A 16,752-nucleotide genomic window follows, 5' to 3' on the forward strand; every position below is an offset into this window, starting at 1 on the left:
TTCCATTGTGAACGAACTGTACATGGTTCTTGAAACTACTGGGCTGTGCCAATTTCATTCAAATTGGCATAGAAGAATCCTCCACCACCACATCCTATTTTTTTAAAAAAGCAGATAGCCTAAATTGTCAAACCTCTGATTTTTTACAAAGATACAGCTTAGCAGCCTGAAAAATGTTGCCAGACTGAGAGTAACACCAAAAATCTTTTAAGATTTGTTCTTAACCTGAAATTCTGCTTTGAAGCATAATAATCACACCTTCCTGAAATAATTCTAATAATAAATAATCCCAAACACTTAAAGAAAGTCTGCTAAAATAAACTGAATGTTTATTACTTTTTCTACCAGCAGCAGTAAAAATCACTAGAAACTATACTTTTGTCTTTTTCAAATGATCTGCATTAAAACCATACTTTCTCAAGATAAAATTCAGTTTTAAAATCCTCAAAATGTTTAGATATCATAGACAAATACTGATCTTTTTCATTAATGATGAGGAGAAACAAGAGATCTAATTTAATCAAGATTTGACATTCATAAATTTTAAGCATGTAACTGAGCTAAAAGATTGAGAGATTAATTATAACAATTACAGGTTGAGAATAACATTTTGTAATTCCTAGGTTCATTATGATAGTGTATATCCACAGAACCAATAGCAGAAGCTCTCAGATCCAATGTCAAATAACGGAATTTGGGCAAGCACTCTGAATATCACTTTTATTTAATATGCACTACATGCACATGATGCAGGTAGGGAAAGAATCCATGCATTAAAGACAAGACAGACTGGTACTATTGCCAAACGTGCACTGAGTCAATTAGGATGATGCTCAAAGTTCCTTATACTTAATGGTTTCCATGAAAATAAGTGCAGAAGCAGAAATGTGTATACATCCCAAAGCATCTTCTTCATTTGGTTTCCTGTGCTTTCTTTGCATTCTGTTTTTCTTTTGCCTAGAAGTTAAAGATAGTATTCTATAAATCTTAAAAGTCCATTTTAGATCATGTTAAAATGTGTGTAAGTGGGCATTCTTAAGCTAAAAGGCTTGAAATGCATTGTTTTTAAGATTTCTAGAGCATTATCTTTCATAACTCAAGACTTGCAACAAACTACTGCTGGACCACTTATAGTTATGTTTTGCCCTCAGTAAAAAAGGATCATGTGTGGTTTATAGTTCTTTCTTATCTGCAGTTGAAATATAATTGTAATAATTTAAATATACATAATTACTCATGCCACAAAGTCATACTCATTCATAAATACTTCAAAACGATATATTTACATATGCGCCCATTTCTCAAATTGAGTATAAGAAAAATCTCATATTAGTTTCTGCATGTTTGAATGAGTTTAACAGAATATCACTAAAGGATCACATATCTGTAGTATTAATAAACATTACTTATAGAACCTTTTTAAAAAATGCTCTCTTACCTTATTTCATTCAATCCTCATAACAATTATATAGCTTGAACCCAGTAATTCTATTCTGTTTTTCAGCAGATGAGAAAGACAGCTTATAGATCTCAAACTTGACAAAAGTCACACAGCTAGCATAAAACAGAACCTCAAGAGGTCAAAAGACACCTGTTCTATAGTGGTGCTTTTCAACGTACAGACCAATGATCTGGGGACCCTGTTATAATGCTGATTCAATAAAATGCCTGAGATTCTAAATTTCTAATAAATTTTTAGAGGATACCAATTCCGCTGGTCCTCAGATGACACTTTGAGAAATACGATCTTAGAGTACTAGAATATAATGTTCTTTCCACTATGCCAATTGAATCAGAAAGGAACAAATAGAGTTTTGTTATTATACAACTAAGAAAAAAAACTTCCTTAGATTAAAAAATAGGGTAATTAGAACAACTACAATATTTTTATAATGTATTAGGTAGTATAATTATTATACAACTATATGATAAAATAAAGTGCTATGCCTTAGAATATATTAAGAAGAAATGTTATATGTATCATATAAAATAAAATTGCTTGCATGAACATTTTTAGTTAGCAAAATTTATAATTTGATATGTATATGATTTTTAACAAAGAAGTTCTGTTTCCAAATAAAAATACAATTTAATTTCAGATATAATTTGAAATAAAAATATGTACTTTTCCCATATTGATCTCTAAATATACTCTGAATATACAGAATGTTTAGTAGGATTAACAAAAATAAACTTACTGGTTTATGACATAAATTTTATAATATAATTAAATGAGCAAATAATACAGATAAACTATATAATTTATTAAATTATAATTTATTAAACTATATTTCAGATAAAATTTATTAAACGATATATTTATTAAACTATATAATTTATTAAACTATATAATTCAGATAAAATTAAGAATAAGCGAAATAAGTTAACAATAATTACCATTTATTGAGCACTCATTTAAGTACTTTATAGATATTTAGTCCTCAAGAATGTGAAGTAGGTATGATTCGTAATTTACAGATGAAGAGATGGAAACTATAAGCAAGTAACTTGCCTAAAAGCACCAGCTAAATTTGCACCAGCGATTTAAAACCAAAAGCCTGTATTCTGTTCAGCCTTTGTTACAAATAAAAAACAATATTACATTTCTACATAGCATGGAAAAAAGGTACATTGTTACATTCTATACAGTATGTCAATGAAACATCAAAACTCACTGACTCAAATCAGATAATTCTGTAATCACAGATATCAATGTCGGTATTATTGTGAATACCAACTATTCTTCTACCTTATTTCTATTAAGGAATAGAAAAAGTAAGTTCTAAAGATTATTATTATTTTTTAAAGATTTTATTTATTTGTTTGACACACAGAGAGAGAGAGAGAGAGGGAACACAAGCAGGGGGAGTGGGAGAGGGAGAAGCTGGCTTCCCATGGAGCAGGGAGCCCAATGTGGGGCTCAATCCCAGAACCCTGGGATCATGACCTGAGCCGAAGGCAGATGCTTAACCGACTGAGCCACCCAGGCGCCCCAGTTCTAAAGATTATTACCAACTGAATTATAATGTCTTAGTAAAATGTGGACAAAATTCAGTATTTTGAAGGTGCTTTGAGTCCCATAGCAACTGATTCTATGATTTTATATTATGGTAGGTTATTGGTGATTATTAAAAACCTGGGATAGACAATGATCCAGAATTACTAGGTTAAGATAAAAATATTAAAAGAATTTTACTGAGTATACCTGAACTCAGCAAAAGTTTCACAGTTAAGATTTGGTATATGGCACAAGAAGTTTTATAACTATGTATTTTTAGGCTATTTCCCAAGCAGGTATTACATAATGTATATTCACTCCTCAGAAAAGAGAAGAAGCCTCATATAACAAAAATACTTATAAAAGGTAAGATCTTAATCTAATTCATTATAGCCATACGCTCTCAGGAGAATCAAAGTCTTGATCTTTTCTTTATTATTCTGTAAAATAAAAAGATGTTCAAATTCAAATACTTTCATGCCATTACAGGCTCTAAGCAACTATCTCAATTACTCAGAGATCTGATCCTGGACAGGTTTGGTATTGACATCACTGCCAAGAGTAGCCACATCTTTCCTCTTTGGTTCTTTCTACTTCTTTTATAATTTGTTCCTTTATTCTACTTTCCCTTGGCATAGGGGACCGAGGGGTGGGGGGAGGAACAGTTAAACTTATTAATTTCTTAGTAATTTCAACTTATCCATTTCTGAATTCTACATGTTATTTTTCTTAGAAGTATTACTATTAAGCAATTATCACTATTAAAGCCTTTGTATTGTATATAATTATAAAATCTCATCATTATTGTTTTTTCATTTGTAACATGTTTATCTGTAGAAAGTAATATTCAATATGATATAATGATTTTTTTTTCAAACTGTGATGAACAAAATACATTTATGCTTAAGGAAGCTGATTTATTGGTAGAGAATAAGCATTTGATTCTAACCACAGATTTAAAATTTTATGGATGTGAAACTTCAAGTGGCATAAGGCTATTAAGGAGCCACCCTGTGCTCCCCCAGGACTTTCAGCATGTTGTTGATTCTGGCACTTATCAGAACAATCCTATTTCAGCATGATACTATAATTATTTATTCCTTTCCCCAACTACATCATGAACTGCTTAAGAGAGAAGAGTATATCTTAGTTGTACGTATATCTATAGACTGTAAGAAGTCCTAGAATATACTTACAGCTAGATAAATGATGAATAATTTTAAAATTTCAAAAATTTTAATCAAATAATGCATCTGAATTCCTTTATATTCCTTAGGGGATATTCTTTAGGGGATATTCCTTAGGGGATAACAGATTGATTCCTTTAAGGGAATTCCTTAGGGGATAACAGATATTGTATATACACAAGGAATAAATGTAACCTCAATATTGCTTATGCAATATTATTAATCAAAGAGTAGTCTGAAGAAATAGGCAAAAGTAGATCAATAACTATCCCTTCAAAAAAAGGTGTAAACACAAGAACACACTGAGCTGGTGTCCCACTAACACCAGGCATTCACATACTGCCACCCTGTGTCCAAAATGTGAAGTAAGAAATTACAGTTCAATGCTTGTTCTCCAATTATGCTTTCAAAAAAAATCTGGGGATATACTGTCATTAAAATCAAACAAGAATAGTCGTTTTCCTAATTTGCACCAAAAAGTTTATTCACAGACCAATTTTAAATTTCTCTAATAACATTTGGCCTTTAGTAATATTTATCTATAGTTGAATCTGATGCAACAGATCATATGATTTAACACAACAATATATTATTTTAATATTTTTAATAGAGAAATATTTCATAGTGTTTCATACAAAGAACACAGTATCTAGGAACTTCTGAGAATCACAGAACCCTAAATGTTAATCTAAAACTTTTTAAAATCAGTTTCCCATCTTGAAATAACACCATGGGATACATGAACAGAAAAATCTGTATGGAAAAGAGAAGACTTAGCAATTTTCTGCAATAATTTGTGCACTTAGTGCTAAAAGCAGAAGCACATGTTTCAGGATCTGGGTAATAAGGTATACACAAAAACCTCAATTCTCATTTCCTATTATTTATGATGATACAAAAAGGCTGGGTTGAAATGTATCTTTGCTTCAGAAACTTTAAAATTAATAAGAAACACATACCTACCATGTACTCTGCTCTTAAGTTAATGGCCCAAACTTTTATTTGCCTAGTAGTGTCTTCTCAAAGTGTTTCTCAAAATGTGGTACACAAACCAGCTGCATTAGAGTCACTTGGGGTAACTTATTAAAGATTCCTTCCCCTATATCAGAATATCTGGGGAGGGGCCAGGTAACATGTATTTTAAAGAGTATCCAGTGATGGTCACGTTCAGAAACACTGATTTACAATATAAACTTAAAAACAATTTAACTGCATTGCAATTATACAATTAATATTTAAGTGTCTTATACTGAAGAAGAAAAAATCTTAGAAATCAGAATTTTTCACAAACCTATGTGAGCTTTTCTTTGGCAGAAAGAATGCTAGCTTAGGAATGAATAAAAAAACCCATTTATTAGTCTAGGCTATAGTTATTTTTTTCCCCCTTCAATGTCCATTCTAGTTTTAAATTCTATGATAATTCAAATTTTTCCTAAATTAAATAACAAGGAATCTATTATTTCAATTGTTAACATTAAAAAGTTGCTTTCAACTTAGGGGTGCCTGGGTGGCTCAGTTGGTTAAGTGTCCGACTCTTGCTTTTGGCTCAGGTCATAAGCTCAGGGTCATGAGATCAAGCCCCACACATCAGGCTCTACACTCAGCATGGAGTCTGCTTGAGATTCTCTCTCCCTCTTCCTCTGGCCCTCCCCACTGCTCTCTCTCTCTCTCAAATAAATAAGTAAAATCTTAAAAAAAATTTTGCTTTCAGCTTAAAGACAGGAAAAGTTTTAAATTTTATTCTAATATTAGGTACAACCTAAGTTCTTAACACTAAAGATTTGGGAAGACTAAAGCAATGGGACAATTCCTTATTTTGATTTTATATCAGGCTGAACTAAAAAAAAATCAGGTTAAACTAATGCTCATCTAGAATATAAAACAATAGATAAATGCAAAAAAAATTAACATAGGAATGCTTCAACAAATTTTACCTCTACTCAAACCAAAAAAACACCTTGTTTTGGGGGAATCTAAATCTAATTTAAGTATTCATCAGTAAAACACTTACCTTCTCTACTAGTGGTATTAACTGTTGGTGTTCTGCTAAAGTCTTTAATAATTCCATAATGAAAGGCAGGTAATTATGCTTCCTTCTGATATTTTCAATCTGAAAATAAAACAAATATCAAACCACACTAACTTTACATTTCCACTAAGTTTCTGATATTTTGATCTTTGCATCCAACTCAAAATAGAAATGGGAGAAAACCTTCCATTCTCATAAGAAAAAATATTAGAAATAATGAGATTCCATCCCCACTGAGAATAAAGACCAATACAATAAAACATGTGAAGAGTTTCTTGGGTGTGGCTTCCTACTCTTGGCTTAGCAAATAACACTTTTAAAAGTCTAAAATTATTTATGAAAACTTAAGATGAAAGTAAATTTAAGAAGCCCACATGATAAATTAATACTCTTACTACTACAACTATGCAAATAATCAGGTCACGCCTAATGAAACCAGCTTTATTTTGTGATCAAGAATAATCTTTCTTGGGGCGCCTGGGTGGCTCAGCTGGTTAAGCGACTGCCTTCGGCTCAGGTCATGATCCTGGAGTCCCCGGATCGAGTCCCATGTCGGGCTCCCTGCTCAGCAGGGAGTCTGCTTCTCCCTCTGACCCTCTTCCCTCTCATGCTCTCTATCTCTCATTCTCTCTCTCTCAAATAAATAAATAAAATTTTTTAAAAAAATAAGAATAATCTTTCTTTGAATAACTTTTAATGAAGAAGATAGACTATAGAGAAAGATCTATGCTTCAAGTGAAAACTATGCATTGTCTACAGCACCCCTCCCAAGTTACGTGATTCTAGTTTTTCACTGCCATTGAGCTATTAAATATTCTCTCTGGTAGAGGTTCAATTTACTTCCCTTCTCCCATAGAAAAAAAAAGTTTCCATCTTCAGTAAATTCATTTCAACATTCCTTTACTCCATATAAACTTGAGCTGCTTTAACTTCTCGTTTGAACTAGTTGTGACTACAGGTTCCTTCAATTAATTAATGAATTAAATAAAATCTTAACACATGTTCATTTTGTAGCAGTAAGAATCATTTCACCTTTTTGAACAAGCATTTTCAAGCAATGTAGCAGGTAAAGATTCTGAAAACTTAATTTGTGTTTTATTTTAGGCTAATATTAAAACTTAGTGATGAAATAACCCTGAATTAAGAATATATAAGTGATGGGTAGTTATTTTTGTATACCGCATAAAATGGAAGATAAATATTCATGCTTTCATCCCTTACTTTCCTATCTCCATTAACTTGGAATACTCTGGAGCCAGCCCCTACACCACTTCCAACTGAAGAAACTGTACCAGTTCAAGGTTCGTTTATTTTATTTAACAGTCATTTATTGGCTGTTAAGTATGATACAAAGCACTATGCTAATGCTTTCGTGAGCAATGAAAAAGAAAAAAGGACAATCCTTGCCTTCAGCTCAGCTTCAAATAACAATGCTTTTTCTACTATGATACACATGAGAAATGACGTTAACTACCATTTCCAAACTCACACAGCTTAAGAGAAGAGATGCAAATGGTTAACTTCAAGTATAAAGCCCTTTAATTCTTTCTTTCTTTTTTTTTTTTTTTCAGTAGGTTCCCTGCCCAACTTGGGCTTGAATTTGTGACCCTGAGATCAAGAGTCGCATGCTCTACCAACTGAGCCAGTAAGGAGCCCCAAGCCCTTCAATTCTAAATTTGAAGACTGAATTCACATTGTACAAATTCACATTCTATTTTCTCTTCAAAACTAAAATAAGAAGCAAACAAAAATTATTTCTTAGCTCTGAAAAGGCCTAGACATAATGACTAATCAGTATCACTGAGCATCCAAAGAGTGGTTTCTAAATAACATTTCCCAACAAAAGAACCCAGGGCTTCTTGAAAAAAATGGCTAATCAAAGTCTGAAGTAGAAAATGGACAGGATGAGTCTGAACCATCTTGTCACACTGGAAATCAAGGAAGCTATCAAAGATGAAGAGAATCATATCAAAAGGACTTAGGGCTTGAAGTGGATCCTAATGGCCAAAGATGACAATTTGATCATCATTAATTGCAGTGAATTGAAACATCAAATAGGTTAAAAATTTGTTCATAATGATACTTCAAAAAAAATTAAAAAGAAAGAAACCTCCTAGTTACCTTTGTGGGGTGCCAAGGAACCAACTCATAATTCTGAAAACTAGTAAATGATGGGGGGAAAAATCAAATATTTAACATACCTTCATGTCAAAATATACTACTCTATATTAAAACAAAGGAACAAAAAAAAGAAAACATACCTTATATCTTTTTAGTTTCTGTACTTCTTCTTCAATAAGCATCTGGTTTTTGGCAACCTCTGACTGAATAGCACTTAACATATTATTACCCTGGTCTGTATCCATGGGTTCCTCCTTAGGGTAAAGAAAAAGGAACAGCATACCCTAATGATTGAGGCTTGAGTCCAAAATATTTAATAAACACAGTACAATTATTTTCAAATTTTACTCTTAATATTGGTGACAGAATACCAGTCTAACTGCAATATTAAAGGACAAAAGCCCTAAGTAGTACCTCCCATATTTCTATGTTCTACAATAACACATAGGAATTTTTACCTAAAAAAAAATTATACTGCAAAATACTATATTGCTACAATCTTTTGCTTAGCTACAAAATAAATTTGCTTAAATATGCTATTAAGAAAATGTCATCAAAGGAATGTAAAAAAGGTACTATTACTAATTATCTTCTCCGATATTTACTACAAAAAAACAATCAATTACAGACTAGTAAATATTACATGTAAACCTAAATGTACCCAATTAATTCCGTGAGAAATATATTCTAACTTGCTTAATTATAATAATGAAATTAAATAGTTAATTGCTAACACTTAGCATGTAATATTTGTCAGTCTGTTTTAAGTGGCTTACATATATTATCTCAGTTAATCCTCACAACAGCTTTCTAAGGTAAATACTACTAACCTCATTTTTCATTAAGAAACTGAAGCACAGGGGCAGGGGCTCCTGGGTGGCTCTGTCAGTTAAGCGACTGACTCTTGATTTAGGTTCAGGTCATGATCTCAGGATGATGAGATGAAGCCCCTCATGGGCTCCATGCAGGGCATGGAGCTTGAGAGTCTCTCTCCCTCTCCCTGCCCTGCTACCATTTGCACGCACATGTGCTCGCCCTCTCTCTCAAAAAAGAAAGAAAGAGAGGGAAAGGAAAGAGAGAGAGAGAAAGAGACAGAGAGAAAGGAAGAAAGAAAGGAAAAAAGAAAGAAAGAAAGAAAGAAAGAAAGAAAGAAAGAAAGAAAGAAAGAAAGAAAGAAAGAAAGAAAGAAAGAAAGAAAGAAAGAAAGAAAGAAAGAAAGAGAAAGAAAGAAAGAAAGAAAGAAAGAAAGAAAGAAAGAAAGAAAGAAAGAAAGAAAGAAAGAAAGAAAGAAAGGAAAGAAAGGAAGAAAGGAAGAAAGAAAAAGAAAAGAAAGAAAAACTGAAGCACAAAGAAGTATATTCCAATTCATACATCCACTAAGTGGCAAAGCCAGGAGCTGAATCTAGGCAGCCTGACTCCAGAGTGTATTCTCTTAATCACCACTCAGGACACTTCATCAAATCAAGAGGGAGGAAGGGGGTGGGGGGGGGAGAGAGAGAGAGAGAGAGAGAGAGAGAGAGAGAGAGGAAGGAAGGAAGGAAGGAAATGAAAAGAGAAAGAAACAAAGAAAGAGAAAGAATAAAGAAAGAGAAAGAACAAAGATAGAGAGAGAATACTTTCCCTGAGACATAAACTAGAACTTTGCACCTAAAAACATGGTCACAAACCTCAGCAAGTTGTCTTTGTAACTCTGCTATCTTCTGTTCATATATCATTTTTCTGTCAGACACAATGGCCATTAAGTTAAATCGAATTTCACCTTCACTGTACCTAAAAAAAGTTAAAGTTTATAATGTAATAAACAATTGTAATACTATTATAAGTAAGATAATCTATTGTGACTACCCCATGGTTCTTTAGGATAAACACAAATCTATCAATTGGCTAGCAGTGAAAACTGACATTTAAAAAAAGCTTTCACAGGGTGCCTGGGTGGCTCAGTTGGTTAAGCGACTGCCTTCGGCTCAGGTCATGATCCCGGGGTCCTGGAATCAAGTCCCGCATCGGGCTCCCGGCTCAGCGGGGAGCCTGCTTCTCCCTCTGACCCTCTCCCCTCTCATGCTGTTTCTCTCTTGCTCGCTCTCTAATTAATAAATAAAATCTTTTAAAAAATAAATAAATAAAGCTTTCACATATGAAAGGCTACAACTGCAGAAAAAAACTAAATTTAACCACAAATATTTTCAAATCTTCTAAAATAAAATTATACCACTAAACATGTGAAATAAAAAATATTTGTTTTCCTACTTTTATAAGAAACATGGCAACCATCATTTAATTCAGATCTCAGAAAAAAATAAGACCTCACCGTTGTTGGATTAATTATACTGTCATTATGATGGTAATTAACTATATTCCTAACTATATATTTTTTTCCCAAGTCATGATATAATTTTTAGTTAATATATTTTTATATTTCACTTATACTTTACATTATAAATTATAAAATATTTGTATATTTTATTAATATAATACGGTTATATCCTGTTGCAAAATTTCTGAATGCTGTTTTATTTTCACTACTCTGATACCAGAGTATCACAATGAGACATCTCATAGTATTAGTTTATTTATGGTAAGGATTGACATTAGAAGAATTACTGGTAAGATTATGTAAATGGTGCTTAATCAAGATGAGAATATATAGAAAATGTAAGCCTGTTTTTGCATTATTCACTTATAACAGTTTCTCATAGATAGTTCTATTCACTGAAAGAATATGGAGCAATATTAACTACAGTGCTTTGAACTTATGTAAAAATGTTGTTTTTAAAACTCTGCTGTGGGGGCACCTGGGTGGCTCAGTCATTAAGCATCTGCCTTCGGCTCAGGTCATGATCCCAGGGTCCTGGGATCAAGCCCCACACTGGGCTCCCTGCTCAGTGGGAAGCCTGCTTCTCCCTCTCCCATACCCCCTGCTTGTGTTCCCTCTCTCGCTATGTCTCTCTCTGTCAAACAAATAAATAAAATCTTTCAAAAAATTAAAAAATAAAATAAAACTCTGCTGTGGACAATTATCATATGATCTCACTGGTATGTGGAATTTAAGAAACAAGACAGAGGACCATAGGGGAAGAGAAGAAAAAATGAAGCGAGAGGAAACCAGAGAGGGAGACAAACCATAAGAGACTCTTAATCATAGGAAACAAACAGGGCTGCTGGAGGGGAGGGGGATGGAGGGTTAGGGTAACTGGGTGATGGACAATGGGTAGGGTATGTGTTATAATGAGCCCTGGGTATTATGTAAGACTGATGAATCACAGACCTGTACTCCTGAAACAATTAATACATTATATGTTAAATGAATTCAAATTAAAAAAAAATAAAAAAATAAAAATAAAATGGAACTTCATTTCCTTATTTCTTTCACTAAGAAAACACCAAATAAAAACACTAGACATAATATATATTTTTAAAAAGAAAATGAAAGGATGAACGAAAATTCTGAAAGGTGGAGAGAAGGTAGATAAGCTAGGGAACCAAGACGCAAAAATGACACAGTGGTGAACTCCTTGAGTTATCTCATTTGCCTTCATACAGCCTAGACTTGGAATTAAAGAAGCCAGCAACTAAGAAACGCCGACAGGCACAGACAAAAAAAGCACCAACAAAAGTCTGCTCCTTCTATCCAAATAGGAAAGGGGCGACTCATGAAACAAAACCTTTAGATAATTACCACTCTACCATAGGTAAACACAACTGAAAAAAAACTGTGCCCTAACCCTACCCACCAGCAAAGACTGAGTAGGGAGATAGGACTTTCATCTCTGCGGGCAGGAATGACACCTATTTGCAGTGTCTAGAAGAGACTAAATGGGAAGCCAAGTGGGAAGTCACTACCATACAGTGGTAAAGAAGCCTCCCCCACTTCAGCAACAGTGAAGCCATGTAGTAAGGAGTAACAAGGCATTCCTACTTCTTCCAGCCAGGGTAGTATCAAGTGGACACCCCTTTGGGGCCAGAACTCCCACCCCTGCCCAGCAATAACAGGGAACCTCTTCCCATCTCAGATGTCAATGGAAGCAGAGTGGGGAGCCTGAACTTCTACTCTCACCTGGCAGTAATGAGGTAGCATCCTGATTTACCTGGCCAGAGCAGTGCTCATATAAACCAGCTTAACAGAAATTTTATTTAAAAAAATCCAGTGTTTTATTATATAAAACCACAAACGTCCAGGTTTCAATCTATAATCATTTGTCATATTAAAAATGATGAAAATCTCAACTTGAATGAAAACACTAAATCAAAAGAAAGCAGGACTGGGGTGCCTGGGTGGCTCAGTCGTTAAGCGTCTGCCTTTGGCTCACGTCATGAACCCAGGGTCCTGGGATCAAGTCCCACATTGGGCTCCCTGCTCCGCGGGACGCCTGCGTCTCCCTCTCCCACTCCCCCTGGCTTGTGTTCTCTCTCTCTCGCTGTGTCTCTCTCTGTCAAATAAATAAATAGAATCTTAAAAAAAAAAAAAAGAAAGAAAGCAAGTAGGACTGGCTATATTACTATGAGATAAACTAAATTTCAAAACAAAGAAAATTACTAGAGAAGGACATGACATAATGATAAAAAGATCAATCCACTAAGAAGAAATAGTGATAAATGTTTAGTTTATGCACCAAACAATAGACCTGCAAAACATGTAAAGTAAAAACTGATTAAAACTGAAATTAGAAGTAGACAAATCCAAAACTGCCCCTATTTGCAAATGACATGATTACGGAGAAAATGCCAAAGAACTCACAGATAACTTCTAAAGCTGGTGCATGAGTTCAGCAAGGTTAAAGGATGCAAGAAAAAGAAAGAAAACAATCAAATGTGTTTCTACAGACTAACAATGATCAAATAAATCAAATATGAAAATACAGTTTCATTTGTAATCACTCAAAAGACAAAAAAAGTATGTGGGTATAAATCTGACAAAACATGTACAGGACCTGTATGCTAAAAAGTACAAAGTACTGATGAAAGAAATTAGAGAAGATCAAAGTAAATAGAGAGACATACCATGTTCATGGACAGGAAGACTCATCATAGTAAAGATGCCAATTCTCCCCAAATGGATATAAATGTTTGACACAATTCCTATCAAAATTCCAGCAAGAATTTTTGTGGATATAAAAGATTATACTAAAATTTATATGGGATTATTATACTAAAATTTATATGGGAAGACAGAGGAACTATAACAGCTAAAACAATTTTGATGAAAAAGAATAAAGTTGTGGGTATCAGTTTATCTGATTTCAAGACTTACAATACAGCTACAGTAATCAAGACTGTGCAGGATTGGCAGAGAGCAGACAAACAGGTCAACAGAACAGAGTAGTGAACCCAGAAATAGACTCACACAAATACACCCAACTGGTTTTTTATAATTCTACCAAACTGCTAGAGGAAGGATAGCCTTTTCAACAAAGGGTACTAGAGCAAACGGACATGCATAGGCAACAAAATGAACTTTGATTTAACTTCACAACATGTACAAAAATTAACTCAAAATGGATCACAGACTTAAATGCAAAATGTTAAAATATAAACTTTTTAGGAAAAAAGAAAATCTTTAGGATCTAGGACCAAAGACTTCTTAGATTTGACAAGAAAAAACAATTCATAGTGGAAAAGAATGATAAATTAGATTTCACTGGGATTAAGAGCTTTTGCTCTGTGAAAGACTGTATTGGAAGAATTAGGAGATAGGCTTCAGACTGGGAGATAGTATTTGCAGGCAACATGTCTGATGAAGAACTAGTACTATCTAGAGTATGTAAGGAAACTCAAGGCTCAACAGTCAAAAAACAATCCACTTACAAAACAGGCAAAAGGCATGAAAAGATTTTCAACATAATTAGTCATCAGGGAAATGCAGATTAAAACAATAATGAAATATCACTACCCACCTACTAGAATGGCTAAAATAAAAAATTTTGACAAAACCAAATGCTAGCAAGGATGTGGAAAAACTGGATCGCTCATACATGCTAGTAGGAATGTAAAATGGTACAGCCACTTTGGAAGAGTCTGGCAGTTTCTTAGAAAATTAAACATCCATTTACAACTCAGCAGTGGCACTCCTGGGCATTTATCCCAGAGAAATGAAAACTTATGTTCACACAAAAATGTGTACACAAATGTTTCTTGCTGCTTTATTCATCACAGCCAAAAACTAGAAGCAATCCATATGTCCTTCAATGGGTAAATAGGCAAAAAAAAAAAAAAAAAATCCTACCCATACCATACACTAGCACCCATCATTAGAAAAGAATGAAGCACTTATGTACTTAGTGACCTGGACAAATCTCCAGAAAATTATTCTGAGTGAAAGAAGCCAATCCAGAAAGGTTACATATTGTACATTTCCATTTACACAACATTCTTTAACTGACAAAAATTATTAAACCTGGGATTAAAGATGGGAGGGGAGAGTGGCAACAGAGGAAGGAAGTGGCTGTGGCTCTAAAAGGGCAACATGAGGAATCCTTGTGCTTATGAAATCATTCTGTACCTTGACTGTATCAATGGCAACAACCTGGCTGTTGATACTGTACTCCAGTTCGATAAGATGTTACCACTGCTGGGTAAAGGGTACACCGGATCTCTCTGTATTATTTTTATAACTGAATGTGAATACATAATTATCTCAAAATAAGAGTTTTAATTTAATAAAAAAAAGATGTTTAAAAACAATTCTACAAAACAACTGTATAAAATATCTAATGGAGATCTGCATGTTTAACTTTAGAGGACATATTACTCTGTAGAATTTAAATATTTCTGAAATAGATTTCCTGAACATATTAATCCAATCAAAAGTAGATGTTCAACAAGCATGGATAAAATAATAATAAAATAAAAGTTGAAAAAAAAATGTTTAAAATCCAGACTACTATGCCAGTGAGAATAGCTGAGCATTTACTTTTGTATCCTTTTTTCTATGACTGGCCTCACTGCGCTGATCCAGTCATCTTGATTGCATGCACCTAGAAAGAAATATGAAAGCAATTAAATCAAATAAAATCAACATTAAAATTATTTCAAAAGTTAGTCTAAAATATTGTTTTATAAATATTTTGGGAAATTCAGGATGGTAAAAATCCTTTTAGCATAACAATGTTAAGCTTCAATTCTTAGTTTCGGAGTAAAGGTAAGGGCAAAAAGCATTAGTATAATTTGCATTACCACATTCTTGTGTCACTTAGTAGGTACTGAACAAATGTCTGGAAAAGTAATTAATTAGGGAGTGATCCCATTACAATCCACAACTTTGTGAAATAAGAATAACTACCATTTCACAGTAATGAAACTGAGGGGTAAGAAAAATCAGCACAAGTCAGCAGCAAATAAGGATTCAATCCTTACCAGTCTGACTCCCTACCATCATAACTATAAAATAAAAAACTAAAACTACACATAATGCAAAACCAATTTTACCCACTTGTTTTAATCCTCTTTTCACCATAATTTTTAGCATAGCACCAGTTGTATAGCAAACTGGCTGTTCTACTTTATCTTTTACGTCCTTTGTGTTTGATGGTTCTAACGAATATAGAATAAGTGACCAGATAGAAGCCAACAGAGAAAGTGCAGAGATCAGCTCAACCATCAAACTACAAAAAACTTCAAGAGAATTTAAAGAACATTCTATTAATTTTCTGTGACACAGAAAAATAAATATTTTTAAACATAGAGGTAACACGTAAATCTGCATTAGACAAATTATTGGTTCTATGCAGGGGACATGGTCAAAAAGTACAAACAAAATGAACCAATGTTCATTTTTTAATCTAAAAAAACTATAAAGTTTTATGAACAGCAGATAACATTAGGTTCAATAAAATCAGGTTTCGTTGGACTTAAAAATGAACCTAATTTTTGAAAAAAGGAAACTTAATGAGGTAAAAATAAGGAGTTAAAATTTCTTTGTGGGTCGATGATTTTATCATTATATCAGAACCACCAATTATATCCTCAACCTTGCTAACCATTTATCATTTTTGCTTAAGGTTAGAGATGGGTGGGATTGGGACAAATCTACCCTTTGGCCCAAAGGACAGCATATTAACACACTATTTAAACAGAAACTTCAAAGAAAAACACTTCTTGTAGATTGTTAAACACTGAATTAAAGTGATTCTGAATGATCCAATTCTAAGTGAAAATATTTTAATGCAAGATGGTAAGAAATGCTTACTACCCCTTATCAGGTTAAAAATGACAAGAATAACTTATATTCACTATAAAAATCAGCTTTTTTAAGTTAACTGGAAAATAAAAATAAATAAATTATGTAATCTATGGGTTAAAGAAATTTTCTTAGAAAAAAATTAAAGATCCCAGTTGAACCATAGTAGTTAACATGTCCTTCCTATCTTATTTAACCTCATAAAGTAATGAAAAGCTTAAGTTTTCATGACATTATACCTGAT

The 16,752-nt window shown here is 33.2% G+C and overlaps 1 protein-coding gene across 4 annotated transcripts in view; it reads right to left on the reverse strand.

Annotated features, from left to right (window-relative positions):
- Positions 1-711: 711 nt before the first annotated feature.
- UCHL5 (ubiquitin C-terminal hydrolase L5) overlaps positions 712-16,752 on the reverse strand; it is a 41,023-nt gene continuing 24,982 nt past the window's right edge. For 3 of the 4 annotated variants that reach the window (XM_027610018.2, XM_027610020.1, XM_027610021.2), the window contains 5 exons: positions 15,243-15,306; positions 10,003-10,105; positions 8,476-8,589; positions 6,197-6,295; positions 712-957 (listed from right to left, as the gene is read on the reverse strand). In XM_027610018.2, the coding sequence (XP_027465819.1) occupies positions 913-957; positions 6,197-6,295; positions 8,476-8,589; positions 10,003-10,105; positions 15,243-15,306 (425 nt within the window). In that variant the 3' untranslated portion in view covers positions 712-912. The remainder of the gene's footprint in view (positions 958-6,196; positions 6,296-8,475; positions 8,590-10,002; positions 10,106-15,242; positions 15,307-16,752) is intronic. The other variant, XM_027610019.2, reaches the window with a different exon arrangement.

The sequence above is a fragment of the Zalophus californianus genome, chromosome 10, assembly GCF_009762305.2.
Source record: "Zalophus californianus isolate mZalCal1 chromosome 10, mZalCal1.pri.v2, whole genome shotgun sequence".
NCBI classification, from domain to species: Eukaryota; Metazoa; Chordata; class Mammalia; order Carnivora; family Otariidae; genus Zalophus; species Zalophus californianus.